The following is a 20,179-nucleotide window of genomic DNA, read 5'->3' on the forward strand; positions in this document are numbered from 1 at the left end:
GAGGGAGAATGAACAAATAATCCCACACCCACGGCCAGACCCCATTAGGCCCCCGTGTTCTGCCTGGCTTGTGTTGCTACTGCTCAAGCTTGGCTGAATACGTGGCCGTGAAGTGGGTTTCTGGAATGATAGAACCATGGCCACACAGTATGCTTGCTGGTTCAGAATCCATTCCATAGAAATGGTGAGGGGCAGTGAGAAAGAATACTGGCCTCTGAGTCAAAAGACTGCAAAAAACGGAATCCTCAGACCCATCAATTCTTAGCTCTGTGGTCTTAGAGGTTAAAAGATTATTTATCTCTAACTGGAAGGGGCCTCAGAAACCATCTAGTCCAACCCTTTCATTTTACACAGGACAAATCAGATGATACTTGCATATGGTGGGTAAAAGATGAAATGACTGAGGAAACAAAGGTAAGTTCTTCTGAGCATGCTGATTTATTAAACAAGGCATGCTGATTGCTAGGATTCTTGTGAGGAAAGTGCTTTGTAAGCCATGAAGTGCCAGATGAATGCCAATAATCATAAAGTAATCTGGCCCGACCACTTGGGAAAGAAGGTGTTCTACTTAATTTGGTTTTCCTGATTAACTAACTTAGAGGTGCAAATCAAATACATCTATAAAATTTGCCTTTTGGGGATGTTTCTGATAAAGAGTTAAATGGCAGAAGATATGAATCCCTTTATGACCTTCTTGGGTAGGGGGATGGAGGGAGCACGCAGAGGAAAAGAAGCATGATGTGTAGCCAAATTTTGGGCCTTAAATTATTGGACTTGAGTTGGAGAACAGACTCTGCAACTTACTGACTTTGTAAGCACAAGCAAATTCACTTGATCTCTGTTGGTCTCAGTTTTCTCCTATGTAAAATGGGATTAATAATATCTATACAATCATAGGATTGTGATGAGAAAAGCTCTTTGCAACCTCAAAGTGGTAGCACTTCGAGTTATTATTAAAGGTGTAGAAATTCAAATGATATTGTGATCAGCCTATCCAACATCCATTGGGCATAGGCACTGGTAACAACCTTTATGAGATGAAAAAAATGTACCTTTTCTACTTTGCAGAGGGAATAGAGCATGGATGTGGAACATGGCATATACAGACACAGCTGATGCTTTGATTAGATATGGTTAATTGGTCCCCCCCCCCTTTCTTATTCTTTTTTTATAAGGGATGGTTCAATGGGTCAAGAAGAGAGGGATAGATTTAGAAATGAAGGTGATAGAAAAATAAAGAGCTATCAATCACAATTAAATGAGAAATCTAGTCCTCTCAAGTCCTTTTTGAGACTTAGGAAAGTTCTTTGATTCCTTTAATCTTGTATAAGACTATCTTTTTGTAAAAACTTTCAAATACTATTAGTTGGGAATAATAGCTATTACCATTAAGTAATGGTAGCTATGTCTATTAAGATGGAATACCAGGTCCATCTAAGAGAACTCTTCAATTTACTGCACCATGTTTACTCAAAAGTCATCAGATAATGGCTTTCATTATTGGCCCGGATATATGCAACTAAAACCTTCAAACATGTCAACAAAGAAAAAAATCCCATTAAGAAATGAATTCAGACTTTCCCATAAAAGAGACTGAGGCTTTTCTGTCACCAAAGAGAAATCAGTAAATACTGTATAAATGTGATGACCACAACACACACAAAAATACACAAGGAAAACCCAGCTCACATTCTTTTCTACTCACCATCTGTGGTTAATCAAATAGATGCAGACAGGATATGAGGGAATCTCTACCAGCCCTGACAGGGCCAGGTTGGCATAAATATTTCCACCCAGATCTCCTGCACTGAGGGTTAGGCCATAATAAACCAAGCTGCACACAAACCTGTAAAGGGGAACAAATGAAGGGGTGAAGAAAGAAGGGACAACTGGGAAAAACACATAAGTAGGCATTTTGTGATGTCACACTAGACTATCAACCAAATATATTCATGCCTCCATCATGAACTTGACCCTGGACATTAACTCTCCTCCCCATATAATAGTCTTAGAGTCTAAGGCTATTGTATGGGGAGGGAAGTTTAGGTTTAGACTCTGAATTAGGCTTGGGCTTAGAATAGAAATAATCACTGTGGGAAATTGTGTTTGTTTAGAATATAGTTTTGAAGCAAATTAGAGATGGAGAAAATATACACTTTTGAATAAAGGTGAATTGGATACTATGGTGTGGATGCTGCAGAGAGGTAGACTTGGACTCAGTACAAGGCAGAGGAAACACGTGGAATGGGCCGTCTTTCTTGGAAGTTCTCAAGTTGATGACCAACCATTCAAGAAGTAAATGCTATGGGGGGGAGGGGCATCTCCAGTCATCTTGATCTATATCCTGCCACTGGACCCAGATGGCTCCAGAGGAGAAAGTGAGGCTGATGACTTTGCACAGCCCTGCCTCCCTTAAATCCAATCCACTTGCAAGTCATGGCATCACCTCCCTTTTGCCATGGTCCTCTTCCAGAACTAAGCACAAACAACAGCTATGAGAGGAATCCTCGTTTCGAGGAAAATTTGGACAAATGGGTTATTTAGATCTTTTCCTGTTCTCAAAATGTGAGATCTCTTCAATAGGCAATCAGGGATCGAAGGTCTGCATTGGTGTGACACTTCACTGCCATGGAAACCCTTAATGTTTCCAGAGTTCTTAACATAAAAACATGTTCATCTGTTTCTACCTTTTGTGCAATTTCCATCTTTTGGCTTAATTCTGCTTCCTATGTGCCGCAGACTATTAAATATTGAAGCCATGCATTGCAAGGACACATGCAAGTGGAAATTATATTGATTCTAGCCCTAGGAAACCTACAGTTCTAGTGAATTGGGTCAAGATTATATAAATTTCAAAGTAGCATGGGAGTCAAGTTGGAAGTTCAATGGATACAGTCAGGGAAAATGGTAGAAATCGATATGGCAAAGAGGAGGCAACAAAACCCCCAAGATACTGTGGAGCAAGTTTTCTTTTCTTTTTCTTTTTTGTCTTTTTGGAGGGAGGAAGACAGGGCTATTGGAGTTAAGTGACCTGCCTAAGGTCACACAGCTAGTAAGTGTTAAGTGTGGGAGGCCGGATTTGAACTCAGGTCCTCCAGATTCCAGGCCGGTGCTCTATTCACTGCACCAACTAGTGTCCCCAAGCAAGTTTTTTTTTTTTTTTTTAAGCAATCAGGGTTAAGTAACTTGCTCAAGGTTACACGGCCAGTTATTATTTCTGGGTGTGGTGCTGAGTATCTGAGCCCGGATTTGATCCAGGTCATCCCGACACTGGAGCCGGTGCTCTTACTCACTGAGCCACCTGGCTGCCCCTAAGCAATTGGGGTTAAGTAACTTGCTCAAGGTTACACGGCCAGGTGTTTCTGGGTGGGTACTAAGTGTCTGAGCCTGGGATTCGATCTCCAGGTCATCCTGACACTGGAGCCGGTGCTCTTACTCGCTGTGCTACCTGGCTGCCCCCCAAGCAAGTTTTATTGAAGGTGGTTAGGAGCCATAAATCTACATATAAAATCCAGTTTAGTTCTCACTGAGTTCTAGATATGACTAGTGATCTTTATGTAACCTTTAGCAGTATTTTCTCAGGCTACCATAGACCCTTAAAAAGCCATAGCATTTGTTAGATTTGTGATAATAGGAAAGTTGCTTAACCTCAGGGTCAAGCAAGGTGGTGAGTTTAGATGGTCTCTGAGCTATCTTCTAGGTTTAAAGGTATGATCTCGTGAGATTTTGTATGAGCAGATATTAAAAATTCAGGTTTAACTTTACATCTCACTGGCGCCTAGCCACTCAGAAGGATACCTCAATAAGCTAAAATTCAAACAGGATTTTCAATCAGTTAAAAAATAAGTATACATGAAGCAATATCTTCCTTGCTATCATGAAAGTAAAAGAAGACCTATTTAAATCCATATTATATATAGAGAGATTCATATCTATATTATATACATATTATATCTATGTATGAAATAAACTCTCATTTATTTAAATCTATATTATATAGAGAGATTCATATCTATGTTATATACATATTATATATGTATGAAATAAAATTTTTTATTTATATTATTTAAATAATTTCCACCTTAGAAAAAAAATTTTAGGGCAGGACTCACAGTGTGATACAGGTTAAAGAATATTGGAGTCAGAGGACACTATTTTGAATCACATCTCCGACATTTATTACATGTATGACTTTGGGCAATTTAATGCCCTTAACCTCCCTGGGCCTCACTTTCCTCATCTGTAAAATGAGGGGGTTAGATTTTTTCTGACATCTGCCCCAGTTTTCAATTCATGAGTATTGTCTGATTCTATGATTTTCATATGCCACATTCAAAGTGCTCTTGCTGAAAAAGCCCTGGATTTAGGATTATTATCTTGCTTCAAATTCTGGCTCTCCTGCTTAACATTTGTTTGACATGGGACCTTTCTGGACCTCAGTTTCTCATCTGTAAGATTAGGGGATGGACTATTAGGGATGCAAAACCTGCAGCCTCAAGACCACATATGTCCCACTAGGTCCTTAAGTGCAGCCCTTTGACTGAATTCAGACTTCCAGAATAAATCCCCTTAATAAAAGAGCCAGAAGGCCATGTGTGGCTTTGAGGTCACAAGTTCCCCATCCCTGGTGATGGTCTCCAAAGTTCCTTCTAGTTCTGAAGCTATGACTCTGAAGAAGCGCTTGATCTCCTCCTTCAGTCCTGTCCCCAGTGTCTATGACACAGGGATTGTTTGGACAACAAATGGTGTTGTAAAAAGAAAGGAAAAGGAAGCAGATGTCACCTTTACTCTGGGGTAGAGCACTGGATTTGGAGTCAGTGGACTGGATTTGTTTCTTTTACTTGCTATATTTGAATAGCTATTTAATCCAATAATAGTGCTTTATTAAAGATCCATTGTAATGTGCAAAGCACTGTCTGGTGATCTTGACATGTATTATCTATTCTTCTATCTAGGATTACTCATAAGATGATATCCACATGAAATCACCATCCTCATTCCAGCATTCAACTAGAGGACCCATGAAGCCATCCATGGCAGTCACATTTGAGCCATAGTCAGTCCAGTCTAATAACCCTAGTGAGACAGCTAACAATGATATGTTTATGTACTGCACCAGGTCACTTTTACTCAGTAGAATAAAGGGAAAAGTTTTGTAAACCTTCATTTAACTGTGCCCTGAGCTACCACTGGCAAAGTTGTGTACCCATCATGCATTACATGAGCTGCCTGCTTCCCAATAATTTGAACACAACCTGTTACAAGCTAGAACCTTCCCAAGCTGCTTTTAGAAATACCATAGTCCCAACGAGGGACAATGTGGTTTATACTCTAAGGCAGAGTCAAGAAAAGTTTTGTTTAAACCCCTAACTTGCCTTGCGCATGTGTTTCAAACTCTTGGGATTCAAATTTGTCAAGTACATAAAATTTAACTCATGATATGTAGGAAGGAGAAGATGGGTGAAAATTTTTATGAAATACTAGGCAATTCTGAACTTCTCTAAAATTCCTTAAGATGGTGCGGGTAGGTGGCACAGTGAATAGAGCACTGGCCCTGGAGTCAGGAGGACCCGAGTTCAAATTTGGCCTCAGACACTTAACATTTACTAGCCGTGTGACCTTGGGCAAGTCACTTAACTGCAACTGCCCTGCCTTCCTCCCTCCAAAAAGAAAAAAAAAACAATAAAATTCCTTAGACTAAAGGCTTTAGTGGCAGCAAGGTGGCACAGTGGATAGAGAACCAGCCCTGAAGTCAAATCTGGCTTCAGACATTTACTAGCTATGTGACCCTGGGCAAGTCACTTAACCCTGATAGCCTCAAAGTGAAAAACAAACATAAAAAACCAAGTGAGAGAGAGAGACAGAGACAGAGACAGAGAGACAGAGAGAGACAGAGACAGACAAAGAGAGAGACAGAGACAGAGAGAGACAGAGAGAGAATAGGTTTTCTCCCCACTTAAGTCCTATTTAAAAGCCTCAGATGATGGTATGCATTCCTCTTCACTTATAATTGTTAAGGAGATTCACACACCTTATTAAGAAAGATTTGTCTCTCCTACTATTGTTTACCCAGGCAAGGTCAAAAGGTCTCTGCATCTAACATCAGTTGTGGAGAGAAGATGATGCCAAAAGCAGAGGACAGAGCAACGGAAACTAAGGGACAAGGCTTGTTTCTCATGCAAACATTCCTGTGAAGATGAATGGGGTATAAACATTTTCAGAGATGATGCAGACAGGACAGCTTTTCAGCAGACTTCTAGCAAGTGGAGTGGTTGGGGAGGCATCAACAGCTTTTTAAAGGCAATACCCCCAGTGTGTAAGTACCAGATGAACATCATGATCAGGGTGTGTCCCAAGAGGATCCTGTAGCGGAAGAGGTCCAGGAAACTGCCAGTCTCTTTGGAGATCCCCTCGGCTGGGGGCATCAGTGAAAAAGTGCACTTGAGCTTTCGATTCCTCTTGGCGATGAGGTAGAGGGCATCTTCTGCCTCCTGGAGTCGGCCCTGGGAATATAACCATCTGGGGGACTCAGGAATGAATCTAGAAGGGATTTAAGAGATATGTGTAAGTAATGTATAAGTATGTGTAGATAATAATACAATACAAAATAATATAATAAATAATATAATTAAATATATCTGTACGGGAGCTTTTTAAATTTAATAATTGAAATTGTCCATTTTAAACCTAACTCTGTTCTCTATCTCTTTTTTATTCATAAGGTATTTGCCTATCCATAAACATGACGAGTAATTTCTTGCAATATCTCTCTTTATATCTAGGTCACATATTCATTTTGACCTTATCTTGATAAATGGTGTAAGATGTTGGTCTTTGCTCAGTTTTTGCCATACTGCTTTCCAGTTTTCCTGACAATTTTTTAAAACCAAACAATGAATTTTTATCCCCAAATCTTAAGTCTTTATACATGTCAAATACAAAGTTATTGGGTTTATTTTGTTGCTATAAAATGTGTCTACTGTATTCCATCAACCTATTTCTTAGGTATTGCCAGATATTTTTGATAATTACTGCCTTAGTTTTAGATCTGATAAAGCTAAACCTCCTTCCTTTACATTTTTTCCATTATTTCCTTTGATGTTCTTGACTTTTTGTCCTTTCAAATGAATTTTGTTATTATTTTTTCTAATTCAGTAAAATAATATTTTGGTAATTCAATTGGGATGGCATTGTATATATAAATTAGTTTGGGTAAAATTGTCATTTTTATTATATCAGCCCTGCCTACCCATGAACAATTAATACTTCCCCAATTATTTAAACATGATGCTATTTGTATAAAAAGGTTTTTTTATAATCTTGTTTATATAGTTCCTGGGTAAAATTAAAAATGAAACAAATCTTTAAAAGATATCTAATATAATTATATTGTATTTATGTATATATAACATATAAGCACACGTATAAACATACAAACTAGAACTGGATTACCAATCCAATAAAATATATAAATTAGAGATTAGTTTAGATTACTAGGTGGGCTTCTGTCATGCTTTAACCCCAGGCCATATCCTTACCAGTTGCCTTCCTCTCTCCTTCCCCATCCTTGCCATTTTCCAGTTCTGGAACCATAATCAAATCAACACTAACATTGCTACTGGAAAGTAGCACTTGCTAACCATCCCTATAAATTTCCAAAGGAAAACTCCTTTGGCTGGCTACTGTTCTCTGCCCCTTCCCCCCATATGTGTTGTCTCCCCCATGGGAACATAAATTCCCTGAGGACAAGGGCTATTTTTGTCTCCCACAACTTGGCAAAGTGCATGACATGTAGTAAATGCATATTAAATGCTTTTTAATTCATTTATTCATCAAGTACCTACTATTTTCCAGGTACCATGCTAGATGACAGGGATATAAAGACAGTAATGATGGTGGTGGAATGGTGGAAGCAGTGTTGGCTGAGTCTCACACTTATTTGCTGTGTGACCTTGTTAACTTCTCTGGGCCTCAGCTTTGTCAACTGTAAAAATGATGGAGATGGACTAGACTTGTAAGGTCTTTTCTAGCTCTAAATCTATGATGCTTCGAAACTGTCCTCCCCTTAAAATAGCTTAGATTTCAATAGGATATCCTATTAAATTAGCTAATACTCATAAAGCTACCAGGCAGTTCAGGCTCTCATTGCTTCTGGCCTGGACCACTAGAACAGCCTCCTCAGTGATCTCCCTGCCTCTTTCTATATTCTATTTTCCACAAAATCACCAAAGTGATTTCCTAAAATGCAGTCACTCTTCCATTCAGTCAACTACTGTGGCTCCCTATTATTTTCTTTTCTTTTTTTTTTTTAAGCAATCAGGGTTAAGTAACTTGCTCAAGGTTACACGGCCAGTTATTTCTGGGTGTGGTTCTGAGTGTCTGAGCACGGGATTTGATCTCCAGGTTGTCCCAACACTGGAGCCGGTACTCTTAGTCGCTGAGCCACCTGGCCGCCCCTAAGCAATTGGGGTTAAGTAACTTGCTCAAGGTTACACGGCCAGGTGTTTCTGGGTGGGTGCTAAGTGTCTGAGCCCGGGATTCGATCTCCAGGTCTTCTCAACACTGGAGCCGGTGCTCTTACTTGCTGTGCTACCTGGCCGCCCCGGCTCCCTATTATTTTCAAAGATCAGCTATCAACTTCTTTATATGGTATTTAGAGATCTTCAAACCTGGCCCCTTCCTGCCTTAGTCTTCATTACTCTTCTCCAATACAGTGGAACTAAAATGGCTTTCTAGCTGTTCCTCATATTTTCATTTCATCTCTCAATTTTGTAACCTTCACGCTGGTTATTTCCCATACCTGGAATGCACTTTCTCTTCAACTCCATCAACGACATCCCTGATTTCCTTCAAGTTTCAGCGGTAGCACCACCTTCTGCAAGAAGCCTTTCCCAGTGCAACAGACACTAGTGCCTTTCCCCTAAAATGACCTTGCATCTGTCTGGTAAATAGTATTTTATGCACACACACACACATATTTGCTGATTGACCATCCCTCAGAGTTTACTAGCTCTGTGTCCCTAGACAAAAATCACTTAATCTATCTGTTCCTTAGTTTTCTAACTGGTAAAAATAAAGGGGTTAGAATTTATGACCTCAAAGGTCCCTTTCAGTTATAAATCTATTGTACTCTGATCCTATGTCAGAGTTCCACATAAGATATATATATATATATATATATATATATAAAACTGTATATGTGTATATATAGATATAGATATAAATGAAAAAAATCAGAGTCCTTTCTACAGACAAGTATTATGTAGTGGGTGAACCCAAAGGCATGTAAATTTATAAAGAGAAATTAGGACTGTCTTTCTAAAATGGGAAGAAAAAACCTTTTTTAAAAATTAAAAAAATCAATTTGATGATGACTTTAAAATAAATCTAAAGGTTTTAATGTTTGAAATATGAATTATGGGGTAAGACTGGAAACCTTAAAAACACCCTACTTATCCCATAATTCCGATTTCAATTGCTCCACAAGTACCATTTATTATAATTGCTGTTCAAGACAAATCCCACCTAAAATAACCATGCCAAAAAGATCCCTGTGACCAGACTGACTTGTTTGTAGATAGAGCTACCTGTCTTTAACTGGGCCAAGCATCCCTGCCCCAAATGTGCAAAACACATGAAAGGTTATTCAAGACCAACCAAAATGGCCAGTCCTCTGTGAAGTAAAGTAACCTGTACTTCCCACAAAGCAGTAAGTAAAGCAAAATGTGGAGAACATTTATGAGGGAATCCAAAGGAGAAGATCACTCTGTTGAGATGGGAGAAAACATTTTCACTTGTGCAGGAACACTTTTCACCTGCTTCCTTGATCTCAGGGGCAACAGTTCTAATGGCCTGGAGGAAATAAATGATTGTTTTCTATATTGGCATAGGAAGTGTCTCTAAATAATTACCATATGTTTAAAGTATGACCTAGGGGCAAGTCATCAAACCTCTCTGGGACTTATTTCCTCATTTGTAAAATGGGCAGGTTGGACTAGATTTTCTCTCAGGTCACTCTGAGCCATGACCAAGTAATTTTGTTATTGTAAAAAGAAATTACAGTATTCTAGAAAACCAACCACTTGGGAAGCAAAGCCCTGATCAGAGTAATGCGTCATCTAAGAGAGTTTGTGGGGAGAAAAGTGCGGAGAATTGGTAGCTGAGCCCAGAAAAACATCAACATTCATGGAACTACCCAGAGAAGCCATCTTGAGGTTGTAATGGAGCTACAAAGGGTACTGGACCAGAAGCAGAGAATGACCATGGAGAAAAGAAGTTAAAGAAAGGGAAAATGGCAAGAGGTTTTCTTGAGGTATGCAAACTCTAGGAAGGGCACAGGTTCCCCATCCCTGCAACAGAAACTAAGCCAAAATACTGCTTGATATTACTGATGCTGCATAGTGTGGTAGAAAAAAGTCTGAATTTGGAGTGTGATGACCTAGGCCTGAACCACAGATTTTCTCCATCTCCCCGACCTCGCTAAATAACTTCCCAAGGCAAATTACTTAGACTTACTAAGTTTCAGTTTCATCATTGCCTATGCTTGGGCATTCTGGGAGACAAGGCAAATACTCAGACTATCTATCTTGCAGAACTGCTTTGGGAAAGCAAATGAGCCAATCAATGTATATAAAGTGCTTTATAACCTTAAAGCTCAATATAAATGTCAACTACTGTTAGGTTGGGACAAGAGACGAAGAAGCTGAACAGGCAGAAGGAGCCTATCAACTGTGTGATAAATCTGTTGAAGGCAAATTGAGCAAGATCTGGGATGGGGTCAAGGGCAAGTGGTGAAATTGGAAGAATTCCATGGAAATATCCCATCTAAACCTCCAGAAAAACAAGGATCAGTGGGAGAAGACCTGAGATCTAGGGTCACAGATCTGGAGTTGGAAGAAATGCCATAGGCTAAGTCCAACCCCATCATTTTTAGAGATGAGAAAATTGAGGTTCAAGGATTAGTGACTGGCCTTTGGCAAGCAGGGCGGTAAGCATCACAGGTGAGTTCTGAACCCAGGACTCATAGTTCAGAGCCAAGGCTCCTTCCATTATATCAAGCTTGGAGGCCAAATAATACAGGATGAAGATAGAATTTCCAAGGGGATTTGGAGCCATCAGGCACAAAGGGACTGGCTGCCAGTAAGGTTCTCATAGGATAATCTAACATCCAAGGAAAGAATTTTTAGAGGCTCCATAGAAAAGGAGATGAGTTCCAGAAGACCTGAGAAATCTAGCAGCTTTGCCAAATGAAATTGATTTAAACACTGAGGGACAGCCTAGATTAACATCCAGCCCCAGTGGGTTAGGGCCAGCTGACCCAGAGGAAAAGAGGGGACCTAGTCAATGGACTGGAGGGGGTGAGCAGAAAATAATAAGACATACCCTGATCTAGCTTTGTTCCACCTGCACACACTAAGTGCAAGAGAAGAGGGTTAAATTTAAGACTTTTGCAACTTTATCACTTTTCCTCCACAGTTATGAGAGGGTTAAGAAAAGAACAAAACCACAACTCCTTAATAAACCTTAGTAAAAGCAGGATAGAGGAAAGGTGGGGAATAATTTGTAATAATAATAACGATAACTAACATTTATATAGTTCTTACTCTGTGCCAGTCAAGATCAATCAAATAAAAAATATCAATAAAAGGAAGCTTCTATTTATCATTCCCAGTAATTGAAAGGGAGAAGAGAAGGAAACAAACATTTTTTAAGCACTACTTTGTGCCAGGCACTGTGAATACAAATGTTAACTCATTTGATTTTCACAACAAACCTGGGAGATTGGTGCTATTATTATCCCCCATTTTATAACTGAGGAAACTGAGGCAGAGGTACTTAAAAAATGTTAGATGATTTGAAATGAATCACACAACCCTCAATATTTTCCCATATCCAGGCAAAGTTCAATTCTCCTATCTGCAAATAGGCTGGTTTCAAATCCACCCTGGCTATGGGACCTTAATACCACCATCTTGGACTATTGCAATAGTTCCTAACTGACCTCACTGCTTCTACTCTCTCCCTCCTCCAATCCATCCTTCATACCCATTGCTAGGATAACCTTTTTTTGCTTAAATCTAGTCATGCTTCTCTACTGAAAAACCTTCAGGGCTCCTCAGTGCCCATTGATTGAAATGAAAATTCCTTATCCTGGCATTAAAGGCTTTTATAATCTGGGGCTTTTCTACCTTTCCAGTCCACTTTCATATTATCCGGAGCCACGTATAACATATTCAAGCCAAACAAAGCCATTATTTGTCTCTGAACACACTGAACTTGTGGTGTTGATTATGCCAGAATCATGTTCCCATATTTGCCTTAAAAGTCCAACTCAAATTAACCTTCTCTTTGAGGTCTCAAATGATTCCTCCCTGTTGGTAATGACCTTTCATCTTGCATCATTTCAGAAATGCATTTATCATTCAATACTGCACTGTCATGTGTACTTCTACTAAAGCCTTGCTTTAATGTCTCATCCTGGCTTGGAGGTGACCTGGGGACCTCAAGGGCTGTGCCAGTGGAGCATAAGCTTCAATAGGTCCTTGCAAGCAAGGCAAGGCTCCAAGTATGAACCCAGCAATCAAAAATATGTGTCTCCAAGATCTGGCCTAGCTTCATTTGGAGAAATTCATTTCCAGGTAAAGTGTGATGAAAAACAACTCTCTAAGATTATCTTCTAAGGCTAGAGGACTGATGATCTGTATTGCTACCTTCTACTCTGTCTATATCTTGGGTGGACCAATTTATGCATATGCCATACCTTCTCCATTCAGATGGAAGATCCTTTTTTTTTTCTTCTTGAGGCAATAGGGGTTAAGTAACTTGTGAAGGGTCACACAGTTAGGGATGGGAGATTCTTAAGGTAAAAGGTTGTACTTAATAATAAGTACTTAATAAATATTTGTTGATTGAGTGGTAAAAGGAATACTTATGCTTATGAAATTGCAGATTCTTGAAGTAGGTGGCATTAAAGTTATCTGTGTATATGGTTTTGCCCTCTATGAACAGATGTGGTCCTTGTCAGTGCACATCTAGGAACATCCCATTCCACCAAGGCAGAGATTATGCCTTTGTTATACTTTGTCTTGGGCAGTACCTAGGACAGCGCTCTGTACCAAGCAAGTATTTGTTGAATGGACTAGAGTTTGTGTGTGTGTGTGTGTATACATGTGCACATATATACACAAATACAGACGAATGCATTATAAAAAAGATATACATGCATACATATGCACTTATGAATATATATGTATTCATATATATATATACACATACCTATATAGGGTGTGACTGGAATGCAATTGAATACTTTTTAAAGTAAACAAGCCAGAACATAAACAAATATGTATTTTCCCTTTCAAAGTACATGTCAGTAGCTGTCATGGTGACACATCCTATAATCCCTGTTACCAGGGAGACTGAGGCGGGTGGATTTCTTGAGCTCTGGAGTTCTGAGCTGCATTAAGCTAATGAGCCAATTAGGTATCTGCACTAAGTCTAGACCCATAGAGATATCAGAAGCAGAGTGCTGCCAGGCTGTCTGAGGAAGGGCAAACAGACCTAGGCAGAGACAGAGCAGGTCAAAGTTCTCCTGTTGATCCGCAGTGAGATTGGGTCCGTGAGGGTCTGCTGTACCTCCAGCCTGGGCAAGATGGGGAGACCCAGTTTCAAAATTAAAATAACAACAATAATAAAGTAAGTACAATTGCAGTGATTTGGGCAGGAGGTTTACTTATTCTAAAAATGTTGCCCTGATCACAGTATATTTTTAGAGCTCTTTGGAATTGCTTTCATACTTTGTTTATGAGGCAGTCTTATTAATTTATTCAGCCTTCGTTTTGAATGCCAAATAGTATCTCATCTATATCTATATCTTATTCACCAGCAAAGGTTCTGAACAACGTTCAACTATCTAAAAGAAAAAAAAGAGTCTAGTCTGAGCCAAAAGTCACTCAGAGCTTGTCTGCTGTCTAAGCTTGGTGGTCAGCTGAGTCTCCTCAGGGCTTGGCAAAACACAAAGGCTAACTATAAAGTTGGGAAACCGTTAGGCTTATAAATTGCCTCTGCAAGCAATTTCAAGAAGAGGAGTTCCAAAGAAATACTTCATGCAGTAGGCCATATCCATTAAATAAGTATATTATCTTCCCCAAGAGACTGTTTTAATGACTGTGATTTCAAGGTAAGTGTTCTGGTACCTTTGTTAAAAATGATTAAAATACACTTAAATTTCACCAGGAAAGTGAAATATAACCTAGTCTTAAAAATCCTTGGTTTAAGATACTTAATATTTTATTTATCTTTTTTTTTTTGGGGGGGGGAGAGGGAGAGAAGTGTTCAGTTCTGTAGGGATCTCCCAGCGTGGAGACTCCCTCCACAGATGCAGATGTATCTATCTCTATATCTTTCTTTCTTTTAACTTAATCCCTACCCTCAAGCCTTCAATTAGGGTTTAATTTTTATTTTATTTTTTCGATTTTTTTTTAGAGGGGAAGGTAGGGCAATTGGGGTTAAGTGACTTGCCCAAGGTCACACAGCTAGGTTTTTTTTTTTGTGTGTGTGTTAAGTGTCTGAAGCCAGATTTGGACTCAGGTCCTCCTGATTCCAGGGCCAGTGCCCTATTCACTGCACCACCTAGCCACACTTCTATCTCTATATCTTCACTAATGGCCACCACTGAACTGCACCTGACAGCCCTTGACTGTTGTAAGGATTGCATGAGATACATTTGCCAAATGCTTTGTAACTTTTAAAGCATTATAAAAATGCTAGCTGTTGTTATAAGCAGAGTAGCTAATAATTTCTTGACTTGCTTTGCTGATTATTTTATCCTTAGGTAAAAGAATCCCAAGAAGAAATAGTTGCTGGGGTGAAAACAATCAGAACCTTGGTAGGCAGTGAGCGCCCTACCAGAGACTTTGTAGAACACAAGGAAAGGAAAGCAAAGCTGGCATACACCCTAGATCTTGGAAGAACAGATTTCAAAGTGCTCTTAGAAAAAAAGAGAGGATCCCATGAACTAGAACTCTACAGGAAAGACCAGACCAGGAGGGACAGAAAACGTTAAAGAATGAAATTCTGGAAACAAACAATTTTGAGGAAGAAAAGGGAGCATTGTCTAGAACCTAATGTGGAAGCAACAAAGATCTCATCATTCCATTTATTTTTATTTTTTGTCTTTTTTTGGAGCGGGGAAGATAGGGCAATTGGGGTTAAGTGATTTGCCCAACGTCACATAGCTAGCAAGTGTCTGAGGCCAAATTTGAACTCAGGTCCTCCTGACTCCAGGGCTGGTGCTCTATTCACTGCATCACCTAGCCATCCCACATCATCCAATTTAGATCAATTATAAAAACAATTAACATAATCAATGTGTCAATAAAGCCATCCCTGACTCCTGGCTCACCGTCACCTCCTCTGACCAATCTGCTGCCAAGTTCTACCATTCTACCTCCACAGCTTCTCTTATATACATTCCCTTCTCTCCTCTGACCCTGCCACTGTCCTACTGCAGATCCTTATCACCTCACACATAAGTCTGCTGGTTGCTCTCCCTTCCTCAAGTCTCTCCCTCCTCCAGTCCATTTTCCACTCAGCTGTCAAACTGATTTCCTAAAAGCATAAATCTTGACCAGGTCATCCCTCTGTTCAATAAATTTCAGCAGCTCCCTATTGCTTTGAGGATCAAAGAGAAAAGCCTCTCTTGGCATTCAATGCCCTTTATAACCTGGTCCCTCCTAACTTTCAAATCTTCCTTTACTTCACTCCTACCACATACTTTGGAACTCAGGGACACTAGGCTCCTCATCATTCCCGGAAGAAGATACTCCATTTCTCATCTGCAGGCATTTTTATTGATTGTCTCCCATTCATGGAATTCTCCCACTCTTCACTTCAATCTCCATGTTTGCCTTTAAGGCCCAGATAAAATCCTACCTTCTGCAAGAAGCCTCTCTTTGTTGTCCAGTCATTTTCAGTTGTATCTGACTCTTTCTGAGAGTCCATTTGGGGTTTGCTTGGCAAAGATACTAGACTGGTTTGCCATTTCCTTTTCTAGTCCATTTTACAGATGAGGAAACTGAGGCAACCAGGGTTCAGTGACTTGCCGAGGGTCACACAGCTAGAAAGTGAGGCCAGATTTGAACTCATGAGAATGAATCTTCTTGACTTCAGGCCAGGTGCTTTACACACTATGGCACCAGCTAGCTGCTCCAGAAGCCTTTCTAAATCCCCTGTAATGTTAGTGACTTTTCTCTGAAGATCATCTTCAATTTGTCCCATACACGGCTTATTTTATACAGCTGTTTGCATATTATCTCTACCATTAGACTGAGTTCCTTGAGAGCAGAAACTATTTTTTTTGTCTTTCTTTGTACCCCCCGAATTTGGCACCATGCCCAGCACATAGCAGATGATTCATACATTCTTATTGATTAGACTTTATCTGGATTTTAGGAAAGCAGTTAGCAAAGTCTTTTAAACTATTCTTGTGCCAAAGATGGAGATATATGAATTAGATGATGGTAGATTCAGAATTGCTTGAGTGGCTAGAACCAAAGACTAGCTATACAATGATTCTATATCAACTTGTAAGCCCTCCAGTCAAGTATTCCATAGATCTGTACTTGTTTTATGACACTTAATATTTTTACCAATGTCATGGATGACAACATAGATGAGCTGCTTCTCAATTTGTAGGTGACACAAAGTTGAGAGGGGCAGTCAACATAATGGATACCAGAACCAAAACTCAAAAAGGTCTCAATAGGTTCGAATATTGGACCAATTGGAGCAGGAAATAACAAAAATGGGGAATCTATACTGGCGGAGATCTTTGGGACTACCTAATCTAACTCTGTGTCACATCTTAGGGAAGACATTAATAATCTAGAGAATAGCCAGCAGATGGTAACAAAATGGTGAAGGGTAAGTTTCCTTTTTTTTGTGATGTTTTGTGCTCATCATGTCCTGTTCCTTCTGACTGCCTTCTGGAAGAAATTATTCACAATCTCAAAGCACGAAGCTTCTGTATAGTCTCCAAGGCTCTGACCTTTTTCACTGATCAAACCTGAGCCATATTTTCCAACATATTTTCACTTTCCTCTCCTGTGCTAACCTTTGTAGGGATGTCTTAGAATATCAAAGTATATGCTGACTTGGTTTAGGACCAGGGGTTCTTAACCTTTTCTGTGTCATGGATCCTTTTGGCAATCTGAAGAAGCCTATGTGCCCCTTCTCAGAGTACTTTCCAAAATGCATAATATAAGATAAATGGGATTAAAAGGGAAACCAGTTTTGAGAAATGATTCTTTTAAAGTTCATGACTCCAGGTTAAGAATTCCTAGTTTAAAGAATGTTGTAAAGTTCATCATAGTTTCTCTAATTTCTCATTCTTTGAAAGAGATTAGCAGCAGATTCTTCAAGAAGAATCAAAATAGTGTTGAATAGTGGAAAAGGCACCAGACTTGAATAAAAAACTGGGTTTGGATTCCACTTGTAACAATTACTAGCTATGTGAACATCATCAAATTATGTAAACTTCCTCTGAGCCTCAGTTTCTATACTTGAAAAATGGGAATGATAATAGTAATTATAGTAGCTACCTCACAGGTTGTGAGGACCAAATGAAATATTGGACTCAAAGTACTATATAAATATTAACTAGTATTCTTATGTCTGCTCTTAATGAACACTGCAAGATGAGATATTTAAGTATTTCATCAAATTATATTTCATATTGCATGGGTGAGTGGGTGATAAAACACAAATCTATCAGTTCCTTTGTTTGCCTTTCCAAAAAGCATCCAAGAATCATCCTTACTTTTACCTGCAACTTCCTTTGTCTTTTGATGATGTCTATGATGGAACTATTGACATAGATAAGATTCAGTTCCTCAAAAAGTCCATTCTTTTGGTTAGCAGACAAAAGTTTCAGATGGATTAGTTATAGTTAATGTAATGATTAAGTAAATTATGTGTGATTCTTAGCACTTATTCTTCAAATTGAAAGCACAGGGCCAGGGCCATTTTTGTTTCATGGATTGCAATGGACAAAGAATTCATCATTTAGTGGCCAACCTAACAGAGATGAGCCCTTCTGTGCTAGGTTGGCCCTTAGAGATACTATGGTCAAGACAATTAAATATAGTTTCCTCTTGAAAAGATCAAAGGTGATCACAAATGGGCTAAGACAAAACTACACAAAAAACTTGGAAATTTCATAATAGTTAAGGTCTTTTATTTATATATTTTTTAAAAAAGTTACATAAAAATAAATATTAGATCAAGAAATTTATTGAGGCTACTGAAAAACATAACCTATTACATGGTATAGAGAGGCTGTTATGGTCCAGTCTATAGAGAGCTAGCCTAGGAACCACGATGACCTGACATCAATCCATGTTTTTGATACACAGTGGCAGTGGAATCCTGGGCAAGTCACACTTAATCTCTCATGCTCTATCTAGGCAGCTTTCTGATCCTAGTCATTGCAGAGAAGGTATGGACCTACATTGGTAGAATGAAAGAATTTCATCATCTGCAAGTTTCCTCCATTGTTGAAATCGCTAGCCCAGTCTCTATCCCCTGTCCCTACAAGTAACACGCAAAACTGACACTGAAGTTAATCTCATATTTCTTTAACTCGTCCTCTGTGCTCTAAATTTTAAAAAGCAATGGATTAAAAGAAATCCTTTATTATAAGATCACATGATCACAGATTTAGAACTAACTGCTGGGGATGAGGAGATATAAAAGTAAAGTTCAGTCTCAGTTAGAGAAAGTCCCTTATAGACAAGCACTTTGCTAGAGTCAAAAAAATTTAACAAGCCTAACTATGTAAAGTACTGTGATGAATGATGGGATGCAGAGAGAAATATCCCACAAATCCTATCTCAAGTAGTTTATAGTCTAAGGACAATCACAGGAATAGAAACAAAGTATGTGATAGCTGCAGGGAAGAAAAGGCAAAGAGAGGGCTATGAGAAATTGTTGGGGGGAAAAGACCACTTGCACCTAGGTGAGATGGAAGGGGAATTGAAAAATGGAGGGGGTATCAGGGAAGGCAGTATTATTAGGAGAGGGTGCCCAAGATGGGTCTTGAAGGAAAGGATTCCAATAGACTGAGCTTCATTCCAGTCATGGGAGAATGATTTGAGAACAGCACAGAGCAAGGGATTAAGCAGACCAAGAAATGGAAATGGAGAGAGATCTGGTTTGGCTGAAACTTATGAGTATGTGAAGTGGAACATTTGCCATGCTAAAAGCAGAAGTTTCTGCTTTATTTATAAGGCAAAGGGCAGCCACTGAAGATTTCTGGGTGAGTAAGTGATGAGATCAAAGCATGCATTAGGAAAGTGACTAGGAAGCAGTGTGAAGGGATGGATTGGAGAAAAGAGACTGGAATAAGGAAAACCAGCTAGGAGACTATCTCAAGGGAGTTAGATTATTGACTATCTCAAGTGAGTTAGGTTAACACCATGCAAGGAGGCCAGGGAAGCTACAGTGTGAGCAGACAGGTGGAGGCAAGAGAAGAAGCAAGACCTTGCTAAGGCAGAGTCTACAGGATTCAGAGTATAGGCAAAGGGAAGAAGAGTTGGTTCTGGCTTCAGACACTTAACACCCATACAAAAAAACTAGCTGTGTGACCTTGGGCAAGTTACTTAGCCCTAATTGCCTTCCAAAAGGCAAAAAAATTGTTGGTTTCAGGTACTTATTATTTTTGGGGGGGAGTGGAGAGGAGTGCTCAGACCTGAAGGGAACTCCCACTGTGGATACTCCCTTCACAGATGCAGATTAGCAGCTCTCTAGCTTGTAGGAATGGAGAGTTGCCAAGAACATCGAGACGTTAAATGACCTGTCTAGTGTGTCAAGGCAGTACTTGAACCCAGGTTTTCCTAACTCCAAAGCTATACCCCTACCTCCTACAACATGCTGCCTCTTTTGGTTTCAAGTTATATAAAACAAATTAGTTCCCTATTTTCACAATCCTGTAATATGAACTGTTTATCAAGAGCTTTATATCTATCCTTCTATGTATGTATGTATATCTGTATGTATGTATCTATCCTTCTATGTATCTAGGCATCTATCCTCTCTCTCTCTCTCTCTCTCTCTCTCTCTCTCTCTCTCTCTCTCTCTCTCTCTCTCTCTCTCTCTCTCTCTCTCTCTCTTTCTCTCTTTT

The 20,179-nt window shown here is 39.4% G+C and overlaps 1 protein-coding gene across 5 annotated transcripts in view; it reads right to left on the reverse strand.

Annotated features, from left to right (window-relative positions):
• SLC22A15 (solute carrier family 22 member 15) overlaps positions 1-20,179 on the reverse strand; it is a 90,400-nt gene that overhangs the window by 21,901 nt on the left and 48,320 nt on the right. For all 5 annotated transcript variants that reach the window (XR_011168720.1, XM_069090269.1, XM_069090266.1 and 2 more), the window contains 2 exons: positions 6,325-6,540; positions 1,706-1,846 (listed from right to left, as the gene is read on the reverse strand). Coding sequence is in view for 4 of the 5 variants with exons in the window: in XM_069090269.1 (XP_068946370.1) it covers positions 1,706-1,846; positions 6,325-6,540 (357 nt within the window). In the remaining variant the exon portion in view is untranslated. The remainder of the gene's footprint in view (positions 1-1,705; positions 1,847-6,324; positions 6,541-20,179) is intronic.

Source organism: Petaurus breviceps, unplaced genomic scaffold, assembly GCF_028583685.1.
Source record: "Petaurus breviceps papuanus isolate PSGF00001 unplaced genomic scaffold, PetGlider_PUasm1.0 186, whole genome shotgun sequence".
Taxonomy (NCBI): domain Eukaryota; kingdom Metazoa; phylum Chordata; class Mammalia; order Diprotodontia; family Petauridae; genus Petaurus; species Petaurus breviceps.